Genomic DNA, 23,343 nt, shown 5'->3' on the forward strand with positions numbered 1-23,343 from the left:
ACATGAAACTATGTTTGCTTTCTCCTGCCTTAAATGTTAGGGGAATAGAAATTGGACATGATTGTATTAATTATTATCTTAAGAAAAATGTGGTAGAGAAACCACCACAGATTAGTCTCTCCTACTCTCCTCAAAAGATTTTCGACAGCATGAAATTGATAAGTATAAAAGCATTATAGAAAGGTAGAAAATAGTATTTTTGCTGGTGTTTACAATTCCCTATTAAAGCCTGGAAAGACTTACATAAACTGATGCTGAGTGAAGTAAGAAAATCATGAGAACAAGTGTACACAGCAAAGCAACATTGTGTGATGATCAGCTTTGATAGACTTTGCTCTTCTCAGCAATAAATGATCTAAGATAATTCCAAAAGACTCATGAAGGAAAATACTACCCACATCCAGAGAAAGAACTATGGAGTCTGAATGGAGACTGAAGCAGTCACTTGTGGGGGAGGTTGTTTCTACTTTCTTGATTTAATTCTTTAATTCTGATTTTTCTTTCAGAATATGACTAATGTGGAAATATGTTTCATATAATTGTACATGTGTAGGCTATATCAGACCTGCTTCTTATTTTGCAAAGAGCAGAAAGGAGAAAGAAAAATGGAAATCAAAATCTTATAAAATAAATGTTGAAAACTATCTTTACATGTATAATTGGGAGAAATATTATTAAGTGGGGAAATTTTTTTAAGAAGAAAAGATACACATACTTGTATGTGTATGAGTTTAAACACAAGCACACACATACATGCATACACACCCTCCCAATTCCCTTTTAAGAGGAGGAGCTCTGGAATATCTTTTAATTTATTCAGGTATTCACTGAATTCTTGTCATTGATTTGCTAATCTGATCATTTTCTTTTCGTCTTTTAGGGGAGAAGGTCTTGATGAGTTCATCAGTGTGAACCCCAAAGCTATCAAAAATATCACAGGGTAAAAGATATAAGCATTTCCTTTCTCTCCCTCTATTATCTCATATTTAGATAACAAATAAACCTGAATCAATTCAGAAAAGATCCAATGATTGACTGTTTGAGCTGGTATTTGCTTAGCAAAATTTTCTTATATTCACTTATTTATTAATCAATTATTCAAGCACCTAAAATTTGCCAGGAACCATTCTAGGAACTGAGGATAAAAAGACAAAGATTTGTCTTAAAGAAGTTTATATTCCAGTGGCTGGAAACAACATATACAAAGATAAACAAATGCAAAATAAATCCAAAGTACTTATCGGGTGGGAAGAACATTAACAAGGGAGGAAATTGACTTAAGCTTTGAATTGAACACTTGAACTGAGAACTGTAGGAATTCTAAGAGGTTAAGTGACACTCTCGGCATAAGGCAAAGCCATGGAGACTAGAAGTGGAATATAGAGCATGAGGAAAGTAAACCAGTTTGCTGGAATATCATGCATATAAAGTGGCATAATATTCAATTAATGTGTAAAGGTAGATTGGAGCCAAATTATGAAGAATTCGAAAGTTCAAATAGAGATTATATTTTTTCTTAGAGCTTATTGATCATGGGAGTGACATTGTCAGACTTGTTCTTTTGGAATATTGTTTTGGAAACTATATAGAGGATGGATTGAACATAGGAGAGACTTGGAGTGGGATAGCCTTTTCCTATCTTTCCTAGTTAGAAAGCCACTTGGGATCTTATTTTAGATGATGGAGATCTGAACTACGATGACAGTTTTGAGACAGAGAGAAGAGGATGAATATGAGAGGCATTTGCAAGTAGAATCAATAAAGTCATTCCTTAGGCTTTCAACACATTATTCTGTCTTGGTATCCTCCTATATTATTATTCTTTGTAAATACAGGTTCAGATGTTTATAGTCCATGCTTAGATTGTAGTCTCATTTCACCTTTACATGGTGAATCTATACTCATTCTTTAAAGTTCAACTTTAAGGATCATATTTTTCAAGAAGTCTTCTACAAACCCCTTATTATTAATAGACTTCTCCCCAGGGTCCTTTTTTATACTCATTCACAGTATTTGAGCGTATTTACAGGTAGCATAGTATATTGTATATTGAGAACCAGCCACAGGATCAAGAAGACCTGAATTCTTGTTCCATCTGTATAATTCTGAGCAAATCACTTAAACCCTCAGTGTCCTGGACTATCTTCTAAGACTATAACTTTTGAGGTGTCAATCTGCACTGGTAAAGGAGCTTTTGTTACCATGAATTCCCTATGTCAATGAATTCATAGGTCTGATTTTTTAAAAAATATTTATCATATGCTTGTGTGGTGTGTTTATGTCTTCCTTTCCTACTAGACTAAAAATGCTATGTGGGTAGAAGCTAAGTAATTTAAAAATTATGACTCCCCAAACACCGAGTCGTTGTTGAGCTATTTTTCAGTTATGATAAACTTCATGTTTTTATTTTTTTATTTTTTTATTTTTTTGGGGGGGAGGGTGTTGTTCAAAGATACTGGAATGGTTTGCCATTTCCTTCCTCAGATTATTTTGCAGATGAGGAACTGAGGCAAATACAGCTAAGTGACTTGCCCAGGTTCAAATTGCTAGTATCCAGTTTGAGACTAGATTTGAACTCAGGAAGATGAATTTGATTCCAGACCTAGGACTCTATCCATTGTGCCATCAGACTGCCCTTAAGCCCTAGTAGGTGTTTAATAAATAGCTGGAGAATTGAATTCTTTGGTTCTTGGGTTTTCTCAACAATGCAAATGAATTACAAATTAGAAAGTGAGAGTATATTTATTTGAAGTAGATTGTGATTCTCACTGGATCCATCTTGGAATCTTATGCAGTTCTAAAACTTTTAATTCTATTTTGCAACTTTTATTTGTATATCAGTTAGTCAGTGAATAATTGTGACACAGCCACTGGGTTCCTGGCTCGGTGCTAGAAACAGCATTCACTACATAGTCTGCCTTTTATGTGTCATTGTAGTCTCTGAGCACTAAATTGAGAAGCCAGTAGACATATTCATTTAGCAACAGCTGGTAATTATCATACATTAAAGCTAATTAAATGTTGGAAGTAGAAAGATATTATTTGGAGAAAATAGGTTGTCCATATCAAAGTTAACAGCTTATACTTAAGAAAATACATAAAATACTTATTTCTTGAAGCATTTTCTGATTTAGCTAATTGAGTTTAGAATGCATCCTTGTACTTAAAAAAAATGGAAAAAGCAAAGATTGTACCTCAATCAAGAAATCAATATAATAAATAAACAAAACAAGTTACAAGGTATATTATAAATTTCTAATTTGTCTTATAAATCTTATCCTTTAAGAAGTAGCATGAGCTAGAAAGCTGACACTTCAATTTTATTAATAGAATTAACATCTTACCAGGTTGTTTTCAGGATCAACTAATATCTATAGACCATCTGTGTAAATCTATGCGGAGCATTTTAAAGATCTAAAATCCCTAAATATTACATATGAGACTTGGTTATATTAATATAATAGAATATAATAATAGAATATAATATAACAAAATTTAATGGGAGGCAATATACTACCTGAATTAATAAAAATAAGCTTTCTCCAGAAAAAATTCATTTCTAAGTTTTCAGGAATATTTGTATTTACCAGAATGCTGTGCATCTAGGAAGTGCTCAATAGGTATTTGTAAGCCCAATTGTGTCTTCCAGTTGATGGGCATTCACATTAGTCTCATTACTGGACTTTCATAAATTGGTTTGCATTTTGTTTAGTGGTTAAGGAGTCTGGTATATATTTAATGTATTCTTGGAGATGAAGACTAGAACCAAGTCTCTTTTGTTCAATAAAACAGTAAGAGAATGAAGATTCCCTGTGTTTTTTTCAACTTCTTCCATCTGGCTAACTCCAAAGATAAAAATGTCTGCTGTTTTTCTGGAAAATATACAGCATGTGTAGTTACAGTGTAAAACACTGTACTCTGGATTATGTTTTTTAAAAAGAAATTATGCTTTTATGCTTTGTCTTTTGTAAGATAGGAAGTTAACATTGTTTATAATACCATTATCATCGTGACATTGCTTCTTTTAAAATCAAAAAGGGTATGTTAAATACAGTTAGAGATTACTAGGTTATGTGTGATCACTGCTGGTAGAATTTTATGATAATAGAAGTTTTATTAGGTTTTTAATTTATACTTTTCCCCCAAGGAAACAGTCATATACCTTAATTCCTTACCTAATAGTATCTTTGTTATTAAAAATTCTGGCATGGAATCAGGAAGATCTGATTTCAGATTTGATGGCAGATGCTTACTAGCTGCAATCCTGGACAAATCATTTAACCTTTGTCTGCGTCAGTTTCCTCATCTATAATATGAGGATAATAATAGCATTTGTCTCCCAAGGTTGTTGTGAGAATCAAATGAGATGATATTTGTAATACAGCCCAGACCTGGCATATAGGAGGCACTATATGAATGTTAGCTAATGTTATTATTAATTATTATTGGTATGATTACTATTCAATGCTCTTTCCACTATGCTACAACTGTAGGATAAATGATAATGATCCTGTCCTTAAGTATAGATAATTAAGCATTCAATAAAGGGGAAGGGAAAGGGAACAAATATTTATTATCATAGACTAGCTGCCTTATGAATGATATAAAACTTACTAAACATTTACTCTGGTTAAGTACTGCGCCAACTGCTAGGAATACACAGACAAATTTGAAGATATTCCTGACTTCTCAAGGAACATACATTCTAAAAAGGGGAAACTATATAGAACAGAATGGTGGGAGTGAGAGGGAGAGGAGGAGCATGGTATTTTGGTGTGGTTTGTTACAGAAAGTTACCAATGGGACATTGGGCAAATCACCAAATATCTCTGAGTCTCAATTTTATTAAATATAAAATGTCAAAAAATAATTCTCACACTACCTACCTTCTGTAAAATTTCCTTCCATGGTTCTTTTATTCTCTCCCACATAAGGCATCAAAGAATGTCTTAAAGAATACTTAAGAAAACAATCTCCTTCTTAGGCTCTAGAGTTTGGATTAGAATGAAGGATAAAGCAAACAGAACAATAAACGTTCAATTTAGTTCCTTCAATTTATAGATTAAGAAAATGAAATCTGGGGAGTTCAAGTTACTTGTCCAATGTGTATAAGTAGCAAGCAAAATTGAGATGAAATTTTGAATATAAGCTTTTGAACACCTTTTCCACCCCACTTGTACTACTGCCATTTATCTCATTTTGCCTTTTTAAGACCTCAGATCCAGGATCCATTCATATTCTCAACATGAATAGTTGTTTTGAATTTAGCTTGTTTTTCATTCATGGAGGAAATGCTGTAATTTGTTGAAATTCTATTTACTTGACAGAGCTCTTATTGAGAAAAATCCTCCTAGTCTTAGAGTCAATTTTTATAGTTGATACTTTTAGTTATAGGTCATGGCAAATCAGGGTAAAAATAAGAGAGTTATGTCATGTCCACAGGATACCAAAACAACTGGATAAAAGGAAAAAGAATTAATCCTGTTATAGAATATGAGCTTTTTGAAGGCAAAGACGATGATTTTTCCTTGTATACTCATTGCCAATACAGTGCTTGGCATGTGATAAGTACTTAAAACTTTTTTTGTTTTATTTTTGATTTTTGGATATCCACTTCACATTTTGTAGACCATGTGGATTAAAATGTACATATATACATATATATATATATGTATATACATGATAGGACATGTATATGGTCCTATATATGTTTAATACACACATACACACACACACACACACACACACACACACACACACACACCGATACATGTCAAACATTTTACTCATAGCAGAGGGATACTGGAAATAAAATATATAAAATCAGAATGGTTTTTTATTCAAACAAGATAACAATCCTCACTTTAAGTGGGTCAGTATTTCTAAGATGTATATCAACTAATTATTAAGAAAATAAATTTTTTAGCATAGTAATATCCAGATTCCTTTCCTTTCCCAATACAAATATATACTTCGAATTAAATCTTTGCCTGTCTCTAACCCACAGTTTTTATTAATTCTCTTTTAAGACACCAAGATCTTGACAATTTCATCAAAGTTAATCCTGAAACTCTCAGAAACAATCAGAGGTAAGAGGAAATAATATTCATCATTTTCATTCTTTCCCAAGGTATTTGACAGACTTTTAGAAAATTATTTTAAGTTTTCATAACATAAGTATACTTATCCCCAAATCACATCATTAATCTATATAATTTTTACTTTTTGTTAAAGAAACCAAGATGATCTTGACAAATTCATCAAAGTGACTCCTGAAGTTCTCAGAAGTAATCAGAGGTAAAAGAATAAAAATATATTCTTTCAACAATATGGGAGGCAATGTAGTTCAATGAAAAGAACATTGTGGAATAAGAGAACCTAGTTCCAGTACCATATCAGATGCTTATTGTATGTAAATTTGAGTAAGTCTCGAGTTCTGTAGGCCTCTATTTCCTCATCTTTTTATTAAAATAGTGGGTTTAGTTTAAGTAGCCTTTAAAATTACTTCCTATTCTGGATTGATAATACTATAATTTCCCTGAGTTTTATAGGCAGACACTTGAATGAAAAAGAGTTATAATATGAAGATATTTATAAGTCTTATCATTGATCCAAGCCATTTTTATTTTCTACAATTAAAGGAGCCAAGATCTGGATAGATTTATTAAAGTGAATCCAACAACTTTTAGACACAGCAAGAGGTAAGTATGTTTAATCTCACTGCTTTCTCTGAATGATTTCTAAAGAACTCAAGCACTTTTTTTTCATCAAGCTAGTAGTGCATTCTTTTATTGCTGAGTGTTCTTTCTTGGTTGGATTTTGTTTCTTCCCTTCTCACTCCAAATCAGTATGTGGTTATAACACAAAACATGCCAAGTTTGTGCATTTGGCTTTTTAAGATAGTAATGGGGCTCTTCTTTTAAAATTATGGACCTGCTGCTGCTGCTAAGTTATTTTTAATGGTCATGTATCATTTTCTCAATTGTTTATATTTAATATCATATTGGGTTCATGCCCTTGTCAACAAGACAACATGATGTACCATTATGGCCTCAGCTTAGATGTTCTTTCTCCCACTAGGGAGCCATTTTCAAATTTGGACTATATAGGAGGCAGTAATCAAGGCTGAAAAACAAAATTAATTAAGATTCATCTGAAGAAAAGATTTTTGAAAGATGTTACATCTACTTATGTGACAATTCAGAGTTCAGGAATACTACTGAAATAAACAATCTAAGCAAAAATCCTACATTTCATACAGTTGCCTGCCCTTTGTTGCTTTTCTGTGGCATTCTTCACCCCAGAGTGCTTTATTAACACAAGTAAAATACATTAATATGAACTCTATAGCATTTCAAAATTGCTTTGTGGTAGTGGGAAATGCTGTTATAACAAATCTCTTGATGGAAATTACATACCCAGAATGAAGGATGACACAAAACTGGCTAATGAGTAGTGAATTAGCATTGAATATCATGTGCTCATAAAGATAGAGGTAGAAGGGACCCTAGAGCATTTCCAAAACAACTTCTTCTTTTTTTATAGACAAGAAAACTGAGATTTAAAGAGGTTAAATGACTTCCCCAATATACAGTTCATCTGACTCCAAAGTTAGGCTTTAAGCTTAGTAGGAGTAGAAAGGGAGAGTCATAGATATGCTGTCTGGTCAGACTATCAGAGCTGGAAGAGATGCTAGAAAACAGCTAGTCCAACCTGCTTAAACTACAAATGAGGACTCTAAGGTCACAAAGCTAGTACGTGGCAAGACTTTAAATAAGTCTGTAAAGTCTGGGAAAGATCTTAATTTAGAAAGGCCAAAGACATTCACTGCATCCCAGACCATCACTAGTTACCTTGATTTTTTTTTTTTTTTTTTTTTTGTCACTGTACCTCTGATGACTCTGGAGGAGGAAATAAGGCTGAAGACTTTGTGTAGCTCTGTCTCTCTTAAATACAATTCACTCACAAGTCATCATCTTGTGCTGTCCATGGTCCTATTTGATAATGAAGCATCAACAACAATAATAATTGGATTCTGTTTTCAAGTCTGGTTCCTTTTTCATTATGAGACCAGGGAGATTAGAATGATCATCAATCAATCAATTAATCAACACATGTCTTTTAAGTGCCCATTATATGCCAAGTACAGTACTAGGTACTGGGGATACAAAGAAAGAAAAAAAACATAAATATTGAAGTTTCCAAAGATGGTAGAAGGATAGAAGATGGAATGAAAGGAAGAATGGGATAGAAAAGTGAAAGAAAAGTGAAAAGGTTATCAAGGGAGATGGGCAAGTTCTGAAGGTTTGTACAGGACAGTAGCAGTTAATCAGGAGAAAATGGTATAATTGGGAGACATAAACTACAAAGGAAGAAAGATAATTGAATGATAGTACAGAACAAATTTCTAGAAGTGGCAAAGGATATCTAAAGGAAGATGCTATCTACAACCAGAGACAGAACCAATAAATTGAAGTATGGATAGAATGATTTTACATAGATATGTGTGTATATAAATATATATACATAAATACACACATGTTTCTGTCTAATGGTAGCCACCTCTAAGGGAAGAGTGGGGGAGGAAAGAAAAAAAAAAGGAAAAAAAATCAAAATGGTAATTGAAAGAAAGGATCATGCCAGTTTTTTGTTTTGTGTATTGGAGGGCATGAGAGAAATGACCAGCATTGTAGAGGGTGGAGAAAGATGTTCAGTTAGTATGGAAAGTGGAAGATGCAAAAGTAGAAATTAAAGATTGGTAATGGGAACAGGTCAGGTGGTTTAGTCACTAAACATGGGTTCAAAGGCAGAATGGAAGAATTCAATAGAAAAAGATACTGTAGATTTTTTGACTAGAAATTAAGCTGAAACTGGATGTGGATGAAAGTGATAATTAATAATTTGTATGGCAGTTTAAGATTAGCAAAGTATTTTACCAACATCTCATTTTATCCTTATAACAGCTCTGAGAGGCAATTGCTATAATTATCATCATTTACAGTTGAAGAAACTAAGGCAGACAATAGTTAAATGACTTGCCTATGATCACACAGTTAGTAAATGTATGAGGCTGCATTTGAATCCAGATCTGCTTGACTCCAGCTACAATACTCTTATCCAGCATACCACTCAGCTGTCCAAGAAAGATAGCAGGAGGAGGAAAGAATTTTCACTGAGATTGGTAGTACTGAATGACAGGAAGTGGAGCTGAGACAAATTTCCTAAAGATATTAAGTCCCGCATAGATGGAGTTATTTATTGAAAAAGCTTGTAAAATGAAACCAGTCTAAAATAGTATGTTGCATTAATCGGGTGAATTTAAAAACCATATTCCTCAGATATATTTCCTTCTGTTTGAAATGAGTTAAGATCTCTCATTGAATTTCTTTACTTACATTTTAAATATAGTGCAAATTTAAGCAAAAATTTGTGAAATTTCTATAACAAGAAATGTGTTTTTTTTGGTATGGAATATATAGAATATGGTACTAAAAATGGTAGATGTCACTCAGTGCAATAATTGTTATGTTTATTTAAAAGTTAATGATTTTATTTCAAAATGGCCTCAACTAAAACTGTTATATCTGAATACCTTCAATAGTGTAACACATTCACATAGAAACCAGTCGATGTCTTCAATAATCATAAAATAAATAGGGGAAAAAGTAATAACTTCTGGAGTCATCTATTTGGAAGAAAGGTCTCTTAATTGTATTCTATTATTATGATTATTTAGTACATTGGTCCTTCTCACTTGAATTCACTAAAAATTCAGAAAAGGACAATGTTGAAGGGTCATAGTCAGCTTAATGGCAACAGCATCCCCTTACAATTCTATTTAATGTGATGCATGACTTAATAACTTCATAGGAGAACTGCAGCAAAGCTGAGTTCTCTTTAGGAAACTGGTGACATTTTCAGCTGTAGTTCACTCAAGTACTGAATAAAATTCTAACTGTCACTCTGCCTGCAAGCAGACATTCCTGCACTCCTTCTAGGAACTCAGCAACCTGAACAAATGCATATTTATGGGGAAATTTCACTTATACAGTGAGAAAATGTTTCACTCTTAACAGGCATATTTTCAACTTCCCCATGAACCAACATAAAAAGGAGAAAGTCAATTACTGATAGCTCTTAAGCTATTGTTAGCCTATCTATAAAAGTTATTTCTTAATGAAGACTTAAATTCATCTGTTGATATTTTTACCTTTAAAATTATAAAAGATAACATTTGTCAAAGATATAAAATGATGCTCCTATCCACTTCTAATCATGCTCTACTCCAACCTCCATCTACTTGAGTCATTAAAAAAAAGTTAAATGGATGATATAATCTTGGGAGTATTGATTTAGAGCTGAAAGGAACAATGAAGACTATCAGGTTATCCCTGCTTTGTTTTCTAAATAAAAAAACTGAGTTCCAGGGAAGTTATATGAAGAGAGAGGTGATGACTTTGTACAACTTTGCCTCATTCAAATCCAATTTATGCAGAAATCAAAACATCACCTTCATGATGCATTAATCCTCTTTGAGAATGAATAACCACCACCAGCAGCAATAACATGATAGAGCTAGGATTTGAACACACTAAATGTCCTCTCATCTATTTGCAATCACCACCTTTGCCTCTTCTTTCAATGAAATGTCCTTCCACACTTAAACTCCTTCCTCAACACAAGCACATAAAAGAAATGCATTCCTTCTAAACCCACTGATGCCAAAATATAGGCATCTGTACAGGACCTTTGGTTTAACTGATATAGGAAACTCCCAAATGAAGAAACATCCTTTATCAAGGTAGATTGATACCTTTTCTGAAACTTATGGAAAATTGCCTCGAACACTGAAATATTCAATTACTTGTCCAGGGTCACATAGCTAATAAGTAGAATTCTGTGAAAGCAAAAGCAAAGCTTAATATGAATGTATGGGTTCATAGGTTTAGATATAAAAGAGGTCTTTAGAGGTCATCTAATCTAACCCCATTATTTTATCCATAAGAGAACCACGGTTCTAAAAATTCAACATGATTTGCCCAAGGTTACCCAGAGAATAAGTGAAGAGCAAGGATTTCAGTCCAGTTCTTCTGACTGTAAATCTAGCCCTTTTTCTACTGTACCACACTGCTCCCAGAGGTCAAGTCCTATGCCCTCTCATCTTACAAATGAGGAAACTTGGGCCCAATGGACCAAAATGAATTGCTCAAGGTCATACAGGTATTAGATAGAAGAGAGAGTTAGAACCCAAGTCTTCTGATCTCCAGAACTGGCATTGAACACAAAATAGAAATAAATGAAACTATAAGAAGATTTGGATTTTTTTCCATTAATTCTTCATAGTTCTGCAAGTAGCAACAAAAATGAAAACCTGTTGCACCTGAATCAGACTTCACATGCCATGAGGACTCAAGCTTGATGAAAAGGACTACTTGTATTTTCCATTTGCTGTGTTTTCATGGGTCTACATCAATATGGAGCACTAATTCCCTTAATGGCAAAGCCTTAATTCTTTCATGTATTAAAAAGGTCCCGAAAAATAAATATAAATGTTCCCCTTTTATTACAGCAGAACTAAAAGAATTATACAAATGATCTCACAGTAGTTTCTATATCCCTTTCAGAGTGACAAAGACTTCTATTCAATCAAAAGCTTTGTGCCCAAGATTTAATTTTTGGCATAAATGAGGACACATAGTAAATCTTTTGTATTGTCACTCTATAATTTGGTAAATGTATTCTAAATGTATTCCACACTGAACATTGAGCAGTTAAAGTAAGTTATGTTGAGACAAATATATTGCTGCTTTATAAATGTGTTACTTCCCACACATGAAAACAGAGATGGAAAGTATGGGATGTCATATGGTGTAATGGAATCCTTAGCTCTAGACCAAAGGATTTTAGTTTTAACCCAGGCTGTCCTCTCTTTCTACCCACATAATTTTGGAAAAAAAACCAGTAATTTCTCTGGACCTCCATTTCCTTTGCTATAAAAAGTGAGGCAAGTTCTCAACACATTATACTATGCTTTCTCTCTCTACCTTCTTTTCTTTTTTTCTTCCTCCTCTCTCTTCTTCCTCTGGGAATCATATCTCTGCCAGGTGGAAGTGGAGCAGTCTCTCACATAGTATGATCCCATTAATCATTGGCTCCAAAGTTTTAATCTGCTTCAGTGTTAAATTTAATGCAATTACTGGATTGGCTTAGATCACTGTCATTCAGAATTCCAGAGTGGATGCACCCTAGTAATGGGAAATATAGGTTTGTACTATCACACCTAGCTTTTTTCTCTGTTTTTTTTGAAAGCTGCCTTTAAAATTCCATTTTCAGCTGAAGTATGTAGTGCTCATTTTCTCCAAAATGTTTTCTCATGATCTATAGAGGCCAATGATGTGACCGTATCATTAAAATAAATTCCAAATGTTATAAAAATAAGAAATAGTCAGGTCGACTATAATCCTTCTATTATATAGCTTTGCACACATGCTCTTGTTTGCTAGGCAACGTTGGGATGGGCTTTTCAAAAAATCTATTTTGGGTACTTTAAATCACAGCTCTTTCCATCTTATACTTTGGTGCAAAAGACATGATATAAATTATATAAGCTTAATTAGACAAGGAAAATTTATTTTTATACCATAAATAATGTGGAAAGTTTATGAGCAGTCTAAGCTGCTTGGATTGGGTTGTCAAAGCTAACATCCATCAGCCTGAAAAACAATAATGTCCTTGATTTGTTTTCCTCACTCATCCTGTCTTTTCTCCCTTGCTCTTATGTAATGTCAGTAACATAATTTTGTTTTCTTTCAATTCAGGTCATAAAGTCCATTCTACTTGTTTGATGTTTGGGTAAAACAAATGAAATTCTATTAGATCACTAATGAAAAAGGGCATATTGAACACTTTTAATAGTTCCCAGTGCAAATTTTGTGATGGTCTATTAGGAAGAAAAGTAATCCCATTTTTGTGCTCCTTGATTACTAAAGAATGAGTTGTCTCTATGTGGTTGGTAGGTTTCTCTTTCCTCTCACTGTGGTCCCTTTTGATGATTTATTTCACTATTTGTCAATATCTCTACTGGAGAGAGAGAAGGGAAAGAGAAAAGAAAGGAAGGCTCAGGCATTTCTTTGGAGAGCTGTATGACACTAAACTGTTCAGACATTTTCTGAACTACTTAGAGGATCCTGAAGTGTCATTGTTGCACTGATTATGTTTCTCCTCTGGTACACTGTCTTAAATATCATTTATAATAGTTTCTGTATGTTCAAATATATAATTCACCTAGAAAGAGCACTGGATTTAGAGTTGAGATTTTTGTAATAGCTTTGACACTTAGAGGGAGTGTGATTTGGGGAAATTTGCCTCAATTCTCTAAACTTCAGTTTTCCCATCTATTAGATATAGTAGTATATGAACTGCTTGTGCCAATAGGTTGTTGTAAGCAAAATAGTGTAAAACTCCAAAAGTCATAGAAATATGAATTGTTATTTAACCTTTATGAAAGGAAGTTTAATTTGGATATTGGAGGTTTACAATTAATAGTATCAGATTTTTCCCTGATAAAATAGAAGATGTCATTTTTCATTGTTTTTGTGTGTGCATGTACACATTAATTTCTATCAACATAAAAAGGAAATTCCATTAAAAACTCCCAAATGTGTGTTCAATAATATAAATATGCATAATTAATTAATAAATCAATATAACCCAAACCAAGTATTTAAACACAGAATTCATACCTCGGATCATTAGAAGAAAGAGTGTAGCCTTGGAAGGAAAGAATAATTTTAATTAAAGAACTCAGAGACAACAATAGAGACTAGTCCTGAAAATGGTGATTTATTATAATCCTACAGCTTGGAATCCTGGGATACAATTAATGAATATTAATCCAATCATGGATAATAAAATTTATATGGCAATTAAGATCTGCAGTATATTTGCATATATTATCTAACTACAGATATATGGGTACTTACTAAAGCATCAGTTTATCTTGTTGCCTCATAGACTTTGTTTTTTGCTCAACCAGATTGATATTAATACAAAGTTGTATATTAATGGAATGATCCAGTATTTGATGTAGAACAGTGGTTCAGTTTCTCCCTTTATTCTCCATCAGACTTTAATTGAAATCTTAAGAGAACTCTTTATATTTTAGGTATAGAAATTCTGATGGAAGCGTCTGATTTGTTTCTTGAATGTTGCCTTACCTGGTTATTTCCTTTTTGTCCACTTCCTCCTGATTAAATTAAACAGCAGTCCTTGCCTTTTCCCCCAAAATTTTCAGTATCCTTATTTCTGGTAATCTGCATTTTAAAAATACACATTTATTATTTATTTTACTGAGAATTCTCATCTTTGGCCTTATAGACACTACTAGATGTATTCTACCTCCATCTCAACCCTGAATTGAATCTTTCTTTGTAACAAATAAAATGGTTAAGCAGAATCAGTTTCATGACCATTTTTGCCTTTATACCTAACCTGTTCCCATGGTCTCCCTCTTTCATGAAGAAAAAGGATAGATGTTGTATTGTTGGTTCTTTAGTCATAATTTTTCAGTGTTTGGCTTTCTTTTAATATTCTTTTCATTTACAGTATTTTTTCTGTATTTTTTTTTATTTTTAATTTATGGAGTAAAACAAGCATTTCCATAACATAGTACAATAAAAAGGATTACGTAAAACTTTGTCTGCTATGCAAAACTTGCTATTTCTTTCAAATATCATCTATCTATCTATCTATCTATATTTCTTTTTTTCTTTTCCCTAGAGATAGCTACCATTAGACACAGGCATATACATGTCTATTTGTATATATGTATGCATATATATGTATATATGTGCCTATATGCTATTTATACTTCTATTTTTCAGTTTTTTCTTTGGATGCAGATAAAATGTTTATTCATATGCCCTTTACAGTTAATTTAGATTTTATAATACACAAAATAATTTATTTGTTCAGTCATTCTTAAAACGATATTGCTATTAATGTATACAATGTTCTTATTTTGCTAAGTCCACTCTGAATTGGTTCATGCAAGTCTTCCCATATTTATCTGGATTTTTTCATATGCAAAATTTGTTTCAAAGCAATAATATTCCATTACATCTACTGTTGTGTAGTGGATAGAGAGCTGGTCCTGGTCTAGAGCATCTAGAGAATAATTTACTTGCTTAGAGTTTTACTACCAGAATGTGTCAGATATGAAACCTGGTCCCATACTTATAATCATAAAGAGTTTGTCCAGTTACTATTGTTCTGGGATGGAGAGGAAAAAGTTTAAGTCATTGGGAAGACATATATTTATATAAAACAATCATTGAAAGCTAATTCTAAGATTACATATTGTTTCATAAAGTTTTTTTCTTCTTGCCAGAGTAACAGATGTATAATTTTTGATTCAAAAGACCATTTTCTTATAATTCAAAGGTGAATCTAATATAGTATAAATTTTTTTATTCCTATAGAGAGCAGGACCTTGACAATCACATTGAAGTAAAGTCTAATGCATATAACAAGAAGACTGAAGGGTAAGGTCTAGTATAAAATACCCTATCCTTTATAAATTCCATGTATGAGTGAATTAAATTATTTTGCTTACCCTTTTATAAGAATTTTAGGAGAGCTGAATTATAGATGAATTATTATAGATTTAGAATTTGAATGGATTTTGTTTTAAGGATAAGAAAACTGAGTAACTGAATCTCAGAATGGTATTTCCCAAAGTCATAGAGTTCTGATACATAAGACTTCAAATTCAATACTCTTTCAATTGCCCTGGGTTATAAGTCAAATTGTAAGTTAGAATTAGGTGTTTATGTAGGGACAATTCAAATTAGGTCTTGAAGGAGTGGAAAAAACATATTAAGTGCTTCATATGTGCCAACCTGAGGATATAAACAGAAAAATCCTTGTTTATTCCTGTTCTCAAGGAGTGCACACTCTAATTGGGAGAGATAGAACATAAATAATTCATCTAAGATTTCGGAGGGGAGAAGGTAAATTGAGGTGGAGGGAGAAAAGATCCTTAACGGTTGACATATAAATCCTATAGAAACCAACTTAAAAGAAAATTCCAATTTTGGCTGAATTTGTGACTTAGGACCTTCTGTTTACTGTAAAAGACATCATGCAAATTGAGTGTATTTAGGATACTAAGTTCTTAGGCTGTGAAAATTTATTTTTACTTACTGCAGTTTGATGGGTTTGTAGCAGTGGCAGATAGCACTAAAAGATCCACCTCCTGGATTCCTTGCCCTAGTAGATGCCATGAATCCTTAACAGCAACAAAACAAAACACAATTTCAGATAGTCTTGGGATGTTGTTGTTTTAAAATTCCTGCAACTTGTTTGACTCCATGTGAAGGATTAGTGTAGATTATAGTTGCTGGGTTCAAAAGACATTTTAAATTAGGGAGGAATTAATTACTTATCAGTGTCATAGCAACTGTGAGTGCCACCTGCTACTAAAAAAATGAAATAAGATAAATAAGACCCAAAAACCCAACAGTCTTCTATCTATCTCCTCCCTCAATTTCCTTCCAACTCTGTGAAATTATGTTTAGGCAAAGGGAATATGTGTACATAATAAAAAATGAGGAAATGAGTGGAAATCTTTTGTTTGTTTTATAATATTTACAAAATCTTCTTACGCTCAATAGCCCTTCCAATCACCAGCATGTAATGGGGAAAATAATGAACTTAGGGGGGAAGTCATAGTACCTGAATTTAAATCCTGACTCAGACAAGTCATATAACCACTCTGGACCCCAGTTTCCTCATTTGTAGATAACCTCTAAAATATCTTCCAGCTTCAGATCTACGATTCTATGTTCCTTCCCATTCTAATTTCAGTTCCCTTCTTCCTTTTCCCTCAGACTCTCAGGAAAAACATTCAATTAGTGTTTGTTTGTTTTTTTAATAGCTGGGGGAGGAAAAACATTTTCATGAGTGCTTTCTCAGTTCTGTTTTGGGGACTCAGTAGAGGAAGTGTTAATAAGGGCAGTTTTATACCTAAGTGGAACATGTTTGCTTATCTATTGCAATTTTTAATGGGTGCTAGGGAGAACCTTGCAGCTCATAGCTTGCCTACTGGCTTGTCAGAATGCCTGAATTCCATCATTGGAGATTATTTCTTTTGAATGAAGCTTTAGAGTCTGAAAAATCTCATGTTAAAATGTAAATACTTAAAGAAGGATAATGCAAGAACCCTTATCAAACATTAACACCCAATCCGTGGATTATTTTTTCATATCAACTTCTAACCAAAGCTAAACAGTAAACTATTTTGGGCCTAAAACATATTAACTTTAGGGAGACATTGGATCCCTGTTTAGAAAGAAAAATCCAAGACAGAATCCAATCTGGGAAAAAAGAGGTGAAGTGGGGTTAGCCTTGCATCAGAATTTTATTCATTTCCACATCTCCTTCCCTTCCTCCCCATCTTTGTTTCTATTCCTGCGAAAAAGAGTAATAAGCTATGCTTTATGGTGTGCTTTAGCATTTATCAAATATTTTACATATATAAACAAATTCATTTGATCTAATAAATGTCTGTAAGTAGTAGAAGTGTTATTCTTCACATTTTGTAAATAAGGAAACGTGCTCAGAAATAGCAAAACATTTGTCCAAAATTACACAGAAAGTCATAACAAGTGGCAGGACTAGAACATGAAACTACATCTTTTGACGCTAAATTCAGAGGTTCTAACTACTCTACCATTCAATGCTTTACAATAAAAATATGAAAAGTGGAAAATGATTGAAAAGAATGTAATCACTATGCATGGATGCTTCTCATTTTGTAATTTCTCATTTTTACAGAGGCCTTGACAATCGCATAGATGTAAATCCCCACATATACAATAATGCAAAGAGGTGAGTTTTAAGTCAGTCTTTGATTCCTCATTTCTAAAAGAACAGTAAAAATATGGATGTAAACATATATACTATATATACTATTGAACTTGTAGTATAGATTTCCTTTCAGTAAAATTGTGATCAGGAAATAAACTAAGAGAATATATCTTCAGTACTTCAGAAAAACTATTTATATGTTGGTAGATATGGAAACTATCTCCATCAACACAGATCACAACCTTTCCATGCTTTAGTAGATGGTCCTCATGAGTCACTATTTGAAAAAGATCATCATTTTGTGGCGAGTCAGCAAGTAACTAAACTGGTCTTTGGATTGTAGTCAGAGAATATTGCCATGGTCATATCTGAAGCTCTTCCTGCTGATAGGATCTGTTTGTGCTCTGTTGACAGACTCATTGCCATACCATTGTGAGTCATTAGTGTGGGACTTGAGTAGGTAAAATAATAATAATTGTTATTGTTTAGTCATTTCAATCATGTCTGACTCTTTGCGATCCCATTTGGGGTTTCCTTGACAAAGATACTGGAGTGGTTTGCCATTTCCTTCTCCAGATTATTTTACAGATGAGGAAACTGAGGCAAACAGGGTCACACAGTTACTAAGTGTCTGAGGATAGTTTTGAATTCAGAAAGATGAATCTTCCTGACTCTAGACACAGTACTCTATCTACTGTGTCACCTAGCTGCCCCAAATAGTAGTAATATTTTATTTATTTATTTATGAAGTGCTTTCCTTGGAACAAACTTTTGAGGTTGATAATGAATATATCATTATCCCCATTAAAGGGATAAAAACTGAGGCTCAATTGGTTAACTGACTTTCCTCTAGTCATATAATTACTAAATAGCAAAGGCTGATCCAAAGCCTAGGTCTTCTGGCTCTACTACACCAAAATAAATGAGGCAACTGCTTTTGACTAGTCTGTTAAACTGAAATATTCATCTCTACTATACTATAGGAGAACTGCATTGGAAAGTGAATCCCAATTTCAAGTCAGTCCCTGATGCTTACTCATTGTGACATTGTGTGCAAATTATTCAAACTTCTTGCGTTCAATTTTCTTCCTCTCTAAATGTGCTCTACACATAACATTTTGTATGCAAGTTGTATATGTAATAGCTTTTTGTAACCTGAAGAAGTGCTGTAACACATGAAATATTATTAGATCACAACTAATTATGTAATTTGTCAGTAAATTAGCTAGCATATATTGTGTCTTCTATGTGCAAGGCAGTATAGTAAGGTCTAGGGATAAAAGAAATAGGGAAAAACTATCCCTAGTTTTATGGAATCTAATGGGGGCATTCAAGGGTCCTCAAACTTTTAAAATAGGGAGCCAGTTCACTGTCCCTCAGACTGTTGGAGGGCCGGACTATAGTAAAAACAAAAACTGTTTTGTGGGCATTTAAATAAAGAAACTTCATAGCCCTGGGTGAGGGGGATAAACATCCTCAGCTGCTGCATCTGGCCCACGGGCTGTAGTTTGAGGACCCCTTAATCTACATACAAGCAAGACATGAGCAAGTAAACTGGTGGTGGAAGGGTGGAGAACTGTTATTGTCTCAAAAAAAAATCCATTAATATTAAGAGGACTGGGAAAGGCTTCTGGCAGGTGGCAATATTTTAGGTGAGACATGAAGGATGTTAGAAAATCTCAGAAACAGAGATGAGGAAAGAGACCATTCCAGACATGAAGCGCAACTGAGAAACTTTCAGTCAGAAGATGGAGTATTATGTTTGAAGAACAGCAAGGAGATAAATGTCACAGAGTAAGAAAAGTTAGATGTGAAAAGACTAGAAAGGTAGCAAGGGCTTTGAAAATATACATAGAACTGAATATATATTTTCAAATTTGATGAATTAAGAATTACTTGAAATCTACTTTTGCAAAGAAAAAGCCTCTTCTAAAGTTATATGATTACTGACCTATTTTGAATGATTAGAGAAAAAATATTCCATAGAGACATTATTAACTTTAACAGCTAAGAGAAATAGTTCATGCATATAAGGATTTCATTGCAATAAAGCTATGATGGAAACCTCTTACTTTTTTTGTGAAATTAATGAGATATATATTATGGGAGATAAGGGAATCATTCTGACAGGTCTTTCAGGGCCTCACTGTACAATTTTCAAAGAGTTTACTTTGGCAAAGGACCGCAGGATGTGACCACCCAGCATGCATTCAAAAGCTTAATATTCAATAGAGTACTGGAGATTTAAGGTGCCATATTTGGATTTAAGCCACATAGGGTTAGTATTTAGGAAATCAAAAATAACACCATTTAGTGGAATTTATAAAGAGGCAGGTTTTAGCTCAACCTAGCAAAGAAGGGAAGCACCACATGAAAAGAGAACTGGATTGAAGTCAGACATGTGAGATCTATCCCCACTCTGCCTCATTATCTCACTGACTTTGAGCAAATGTCCGAACTTCCTTGGGGCTCAGCCCCTTACTGGCAAACTGAGGATTCAGACTAAATGGTTTTTCAGCTCTAAATATATCAACCTATAATTCTATGAACTGAATTCAAATCTTTTTTTCTCAATAGTATTTTTCTAAAACATGTAAAGATTTTTAAACATTCATTTTTGTAAAACTTCGTGTTCCAAATTTTTTCCCTCTGTCCTGTAACTTTTCCCCTCCTTAGGATAGCAAGGTTAAATATGTACAGTCCTTTAAAAATATTTTTATATTTGTCATGTTGTATAAGAAAAATCAGAACTAAGAGAAAAAAAATGAGGAAGAAAAAAACAAAGAAAGTTTAAAAAGGTGTAAATCTTATCTTGTGATCTATACCCAGTCCCCACAGTACCCTTTCTGTTTGCAGATGGCTCTCTCCATCACAAGTCTATTAAAATTACTTTGAATGACCTCATTGTTGAGAAGAGCCAAGAACATCACAGTGGATATCACATAATCTTGTTGTTACTGTGTATGATATTCTGCTTATTTCCTGAGTTCAAATCTTGTCTCTCCTACTTACTATCTGGATCTTTTTGGCAAATCACTTAACTTGTCTGGGCCTCAGTTTTTCTCATCTGCAAAAGGAATGGGTTTAACTTTTGTTCAGTTGTTTTTCAGATGTATTTGGCTTCTCATAAACCCATCTGGGGTTTTCTTGGCAAACATACTAGAGTAATTTCCTTTCCCCCCACTCATTTTATAGATGAGGAAATTGGGGCAAACAGGGTTATGTGACTTGCATAGGATCACACAGATAGTATCTGCCTGAGGCCAGGAAGATGAGTCTTCCTGATTCCAAGTCCAGTGCTCTATCCACTGCACCACCTAGTTGCCACTATAGGATTAACAATATGGTAACCTGTAAAATCCCTTTGAATTTGAAACACTGTAATCTGTGACCATCCAAGGAACAGAGCTTTCCAGTAATGGAATGTGATAGTTCATAGTCCCTACAAAGATTCAAATAGATATTGGATCACCATCTGTAGGTATAGTAGTAGAGAATCTTAAAGCCTGTGGCAAATTAGACTAAATGAGAAACTGCTTTCCTTTTCTGATTTCCTCTTAATGTTGGGGCCTTCCCTTTGCTACTTATCTCCACTATCTCTTCTATTATAGCTTGTTGGTATTAATCACTTCCCCCTGTTTGCCTCAGTTTCCCCATCTGTAAAATGAGCTGGAAAAGAAAATGGCAAACCATCGCATTTTCTTTGCTATAAAATCCTCAAAATGGGATGATGAAAAGTCAGACATTACTAAAATGACAGAACAGCTTAATTGTTTACATATTGTTTTTGCCTTTAGACTGTGAATTCCTTGAGAGCAAGGACTGTTTTTCTTCATATGCCCAATGTTTAGCATGGTGCCTAGGGCAGAGCAGGTGCTTTATAGCAGATACTTGCTAACTGCCTGGTTCCCTCTCCATCCTTCACACACATGCTAGATTCATATGCCTAAAACATTGATTTGACCATGCACCCCAACTACCAAACATACAAATACATACCAAAAGAATCTTCAATGTCTCCCTAGTACTACTAGGAGAAAATGAAAAATCCTCAGCTTGAAATATAAAACCCTTTGCCATCTGGTTCCCACCTACTTTTACAAGCTTCTTATTTCATATTGCCATCCTTCAAACACTCTGTTCCATTCAAATGGGTAAGCTGACTCTTCTCCAAGCAATTTTTCTACATCTACATAAGTAGCCCTCAGTGTCTCAAATATGTTTCTTCCTCTCCACTGCTTTACAGAATTCTTACAGATCAGGTACAAGAGCTCCTGCATAAGTCCTTTCTTAATCTGCCCAGTTTTAGCTTTCTGTCCCTTTTGAAATGATTTTGCATTGGGTTGTATCTCCTTCCTTGTATATATATTATATCCATTAAGTAGAAGGTAAAATCCTTGAGGACAGGATATGTTTTGACTTTTTTTTTTTTGCCTTCATATATGCAATGCCTTGTGAATAGTAGAGGTTTAATAAAAATTCAAATTGAATTGAAAAAAAATATAATTATACTTTCATTCTCTATCATATTCAAAACATGTTGGATATTGGGATTTGGTTAGAGAGGCTTATACAGATGTTATCGTTTTGTAGATTAAAAAAAAAGATCGACTAGCATAGATATTTTAAAACTGTTATAAAAATCCCAATTTTTGTCATGGTATTGTAGGAAATCCCATTGTAGACATGACAATTAAATGACATGGCTTAAAATAGATTTCCCTGCTTTGAAAATTACATTTCAAAGACAGATTTAATAATTTGGTAATCTTTAGCAAAAATCCAAATACATCATTAGACTTTGTTCTTTAAAATCCTCTTTTAGTATGTAACTTAATTATTTGGCATGTTTATTTAACAGTGGCAAGCATTCCTAACATTATTGGATGAATGTAATTAAATTTCCTGATATGGAATGGATCTTGCAACTCTCTTAGATTAGCTTTATATACTATTAATTTTACTTTTTTGATCATCTGGATGCAGTGCATAAGATAATAAGCCTCAATTTGGGATACTAATCTTCCTGAATTCAGTTCTAGCCTCAGATACTTATTAGCTATGTGACCCTGGGCAATTCACTTAACCCTGTTTGCCTCAGTTTTCTCATCTGTGAAATGAACTGGAGGAGGAAATGGCAAGCCATTTCAGTATCTTTGCCAAAAAAATCCCAATTGGGGGTCACAAAAAGTCAGACATGACTGAAAAATGACTGAATTAAATAGCAAAAAAAATTATTTTCTTAAAATTTAAAGGTCATTCTAATCTAAGTATATGCATATATTCATGTAGTAACTTTCTTAAAACAAAACACACACACACACACACTTAATTTCAGAGAAATTTTGACTATAGATAAGTATTTCTTTTCTTTAGAAGCCACACAGTAATTAAGGAAAAGTCAATTTGAGAATGATGAGTGCTAATAAAGACCTAAACTCTTTTCTATGTTTTCGCCAATCTTCTTTTAGAGTT

The 23,343-nt window shown here is 33.4% G+C and overlaps 1 protein-coding gene across 6 annotated transcripts in view; it reads left to right on the forward strand.

Annotated features, from left to right (window-relative positions):
• Positions 1-23,343, forward strand: part of SCEL (sciellin) — a 142,432-nt gene that overhangs the window by 102,622 nt on the left and 16,467 nt on the right. For all 6 annotated transcript variants that reach the window (XM_051983954.1, XM_051983951.1, XM_051983953.1 and 3 more), the window contains 6 exons: positions 881-940; positions 6,030-6,089; positions 6,235-6,297; positions 6,642-6,701; positions 15,480-15,542; positions 17,836-17,889. In XM_051983954.1, the coding sequence (XP_051839914.1) occupies positions 881-940; positions 6,030-6,089; positions 6,235-6,297; positions 6,642-6,701; positions 15,480-15,542; positions 17,836-17,889 (360 nt within the window). The remainder of the gene's footprint in view (positions 1-880; positions 941-6,029; positions 6,090-6,234; positions 6,298-6,641; positions 6,702-15,479; positions 15,543-17,835; positions 17,890-23,343) is intronic.

The sequence above is a fragment of the Antechinus flavipes genome, chromosome 3 (genome assembly GCF_016432865.1).
Source record: "Antechinus flavipes isolate AdamAnt ecotype Samford, QLD, Australia chromosome 3, AdamAnt_v2, whole genome shotgun sequence".
Taxonomy (NCBI): Eukaryota; Metazoa; Chordata; class Mammalia; order Dasyuromorphia; family Dasyuridae; genus Antechinus; species Antechinus flavipes.